Below are 3,985 nucleotides of genomic sequence, written 5' to 3'. Positions count from 1 at the left end.
AAGGGAATGTGTTCCCAGCTCCCTGCTGTAGCAATCACTGCCCATGCTCCATATGCAGCCTGTCACCACACACATCTGGATAACCCTTGACTTGTGTCCCCCGCAAGGGTAGGGTCACCCTTGGCCAACCATGACTTGAGTCCTCTGCAAGGGTCATGTTCCTTCCTATGCCACCCTAATGCTGTTCAGGGGCCATGGTGTCCAGCAACCTTGGTCTCAGTGGCAGCCAATGGCATTTCTGTTCCTGGTTCCTCTTGGGGCTTTTGGAAGGGATTCGTTGGGCTGGTGTTGAAAGGCTCTGAAGTGTCTGAGGCTGCCGGCTGGCCCCTTGGCATACTTGCAAACAGCGTTTACTTGCAAACAGCGTTTACCTGAACAGATCTTATGTGTAATGGTTAAAATTCACACTCAGATGAGTATCCACTTTGGAAGTCAACAGACGGTATAAGTGTGGAGTGCTGAAATGGGTCGAAGGCTTTAAGATCTATTTCCTTTGACCTTTGTTGATGATTTATGGAATGAATCTATAGGGATATATTAGGGTTTTTCTTTCATTTCATAACTAAACTGTATACATGATAATGAGCCCCGGAAGATTCCTGTAAGATGCCTTTCAGGTAAACCTCCCACTTCAGAGCCCCAGAGCTTGTGCTCAATATTCAACATTGTTCTTCTCTAGTTTGAAGCCAACACTGTTCTCTTAAACCCCCAGTTTTCTGAAGTGAATTTGGGCACCACCCTTCCATCCCCACCCAGATTTGCTGTGGTCAAAGCTGTGGGCAGACATGCCATTCCTCCCAAAGCACACTTCATAAACAGCAATACCTGAACTGTTACTACTTAAGAAAGAGTAGCTCTTAAGCAAACTCTTCTTAGTTACTACTTAAGAAAGTGTTAGAGTTCTACGTCATGGTTGCCCCTTATTTCTAACTGATGAATATGATGAACTCAGCCTCATCCTTTGCCTACCAAATCAAGTAAAAATACATCATTTTAAGAAGCCACTGTCAACCCTGCCTGCAGTTCTCTGCTATTTGCCTTCAGTCGTCATTACCACATCTAGTGCCCGAAGCGTCCTTTCCGTCCTCTTCAGGTTCAGCAATCCCTGTGGCCATCAGAAATGCACAAGGAAGGAGCTTGGACATCCTGGTTCTCCTTCTCATTCCACTCTGGTGCTCTGAGTCTTGGTACCTGGGTAGCTCAGACTCTGGAAGACACATTTTGCAGGAACGTGCCCTGGAAGAAGGCACTCCCATCCCAACTGATGCTCTTAGGAAAGGAACCAAGCACCTCCTTTCTGGATAAAAGAGAAATGCTGACCCTTGTTAAATGTTAATGTGTGGTGGTTTTGCTCTGCACAGGGAAACTGCCTCTTGGAAAGCCATCGGCAATTTTCCACTTAAGCAGGAGATTTGGGGTGTGTTTGGGGGAATTGTGAAAGCCTCATCCTAGTTGGTTTGCACCAAAAAGCTGGTCTGACACTGAGCGTTAGGGCAAAAGATCCAGATCCAGACAAACTGCAAAATCATTAAGAACAGGTAGAAAGGTGGGAGGAGGGAAGAACATGACTACATCCCTGTAAAACAGAGTTTTCCTGATGCCATAAAGATATAAGAGTCCACTTACTCACTGAGACCTATTCCAATGCTCTTGCTCTTTTATTCTCTTCTGCATTGCAAAGCGTATTTCTGGGTGGAGTCAACAATTTGGCAAAAATCTGTTAACCGCACCAAGCTGATGAAGACAGTAAATTTGTTTCCTCTTCACGCCCTTGTAGACCCAGCCCACCTCCAGGAACAGATAAAAGGGAATGCCTGGAGCTGTGGAGCCAGAGAAGACTGTGCACACTTCTCTCTGCACTCATCCCACAGCAGCACAGCTCCCTTGGTCCTTCTGCTCTCCTCAACTCCACTTGGAAAACCAATCATGTCTCGGCAGTCAACCTGCAGAAGCTTTGGAGGCGGAAGCAAAAGGGGATTCAGCTCTTGCTCTGCCATCGGTGGTGGCTTTGGAGGATGTGGGGGCAGAAACAGGATCAGCTATAGCTCATTCTCCACATCCAGGGGATTTGGAGGCAATGGACGTTGTGCGGGTTTTAGCAGCAGGAGCCTCCATAACATGGGTGGCAACGGAAGGATTTCCATGGGTGGCTCTTTTGGCGGTGGATATGGATGTAGAATTGGTGGCTTTGGTGGAGGCTTTGGAGGAGGATTTGGCGGCATTGGAGGAGGTATCATTGGTGGAGGAATAGGTGGCTTTGGTGGTCCTGTGAGAGGTGGTCCTGGGTTCCCTGGAGGCATCCAGCCAGTGCAGGTTGACCCAACCCTTCTGCGGCCGGTCCATGTTGATATTGACCCTCAGATCCAACAAGTGAAGTGCCAGGAGAAGGAGCAGATCAAGACTCTTAACAATCAGTTTGCCTCTTTCATTGACAAGGTGAGAGGCTGGAACTGTGTTTCCTTGGGAATGGGGACTCTGAGGAACTTTCCTGTGCCGTGGAGAGGGGAATACTGTCCTTCACAGCTCAGTGTGGGCAGCTCTGGAGGGCTGGTGGTGTTTGCACTGAGTCCTCCTAAGGCAATGTAATAACTTCACATCCACAGAGAAACCAAAGGACTTTCTCTGGGTTTGGCTGATCCAACTTCTTCCTTAGCTTCTCTCTCGTGTTCTCTGAGGCCAAAGTGATCATGATACAGTCAGTTATCCTTTAAGCCTGTCCTTTTCAAGGATTTATTCTTCTTGAGGAATTTGGAATGTCAGAATGAGCTTTCAATTCATTCCTGGCTGTTCTTTACTTCAGTTCAAGTACAGTTGAATACTCTTTAGAGTTCCTGCTCTGGGAGAGTGTTGGTTGTGAATGTGTTTCAGAGTTCTTTAAATGTATGACATAAGTATTGAATTCCTCTTGTATCTGCTAAGAGGAATGTTTTCCAGTATTGATATCCCAATGTGGGATTTCTTTCACTGGAAGGTAAAACTGATGTTTATGGAAATTAATTCCGGATCAAAATTTGCAACTGGAAATGACAATAATCTGTAAATCTGGAATGTGATATTCCAATAAAGAATCAAAGTAGAACAGAAATGAAGGAGAAAAGGGAAAAAATTCAAGGACAGTTGAAAAAAAGGAGAAAGAAAGGAGGAATATTTCTGTTGGAAAATGGTTTTTAACCAGCCATAGTCCTAGTGGGGACTGGGGAAGTGATTCCCTTGGTCTCCCACATCAGCAGGAGGTTTGAGTTGTGTGATGTTCCCTGGGTGAATCTCACACATCCATTGGTGGGCTTTCAGGTCCGCTTCCTAGAGCAACAGAACAAAGTCCTGGCCACCAAGTGGGAGCTGCTCCAGCAGCAAGGGCCTATGGGACCAAGGAAGAACCTCGATGTTATCTTTGAAAGCTACATCCAGAACCTGAGGAGGAGGCTGGAGTCTCTCCTGGGACAGAGGGGACAGCTTGAATCGGAGCTGCAGAACATGCGGCAATATGTGGAGGAGTACAAGACCAAGTAAGTGCCCTGGCAGACTCAGGAAGGCAGCCTGGAGAACAGAGCCTGGGCATTCCCATAGGAATTGCTGAGGAGCTCTGGAGAAGTGGGGCTGAGGGAAAGGGGGTTCTGTGGTTGACTGAAGAGTCCAAGAGACTTATAGACCGGTTTGGTTTGGAAGGGCCCTTAAAGCTCATCTAGTTTCAAGCCCCCTGTCATGGACAGGGACACCTTCCACTAGACCAGGTTGCTCATCTGGTCTTGTTCCCTTCCGCAGGTATGAAGAAGAAATCAACAGGCGTACTGCTGCTGAGAATGAGTTTGTGGTGCTCAAGAAGGTGAGTTACAGGGGCACAGGGCTGTGAGGGGACAAGCTGCAAAGGCGTTGGAAGGGGAGAGGAACAAGTTGGTGTTGGGGTGGGAGGAAGCTGATGTCTATCTGTGTGATCTTTCCATTAGGATGTGGACTGTGCCTACATGACTAAAGTAGAGTTGGAAGC

General features: G+C 47.3%; 1 protein-coding gene across 1 annotated transcript; it reads left to right on the top strand.

Moving 5' to 3' along the window:
- Nucleotides 1-1,868: 1,868 nt before the first annotated feature.
- On the top strand, nt 1,869-3,980 carry LOC104412705 (keratin, type II cytoskeletal 3-like; the record flags this gene model as incomplete). The annotated part of the gene is made up of 4 exons (XM_010023496.1): nt 1,869-2,436; nt 3,292-3,506; nt 3,763-3,823; nt 3,945-3,980. Coding segments are annotated over exons 1-4 (822 nt in total), but the record flags the coding sequence as incomplete, so codon positions are not given.
- Between the last annotated feature and the right edge of the window lie 5 nt (nt 3,981-3,985).

The sequence above is a fragment of the Nestor notabilis genome, unplaced genomic scaffold (assembly GCF_000696875.1).
Source record: "Nestor notabilis isolate BGI_N333 unplaced genomic scaffold, ASM69687v1 scaffold5781, whole genome shotgun sequence".
NCBI classification, from domain to species: domain Eukaryota; kingdom Metazoa; phylum Chordata; class Aves; order Psittaciformes; family Psittacidae; genus Nestor; species Nestor notabilis.
Note: the sequence above shows the minus strand (reverse complement) of the source record. Positions and strands in the feature narration are given on the sequence as shown.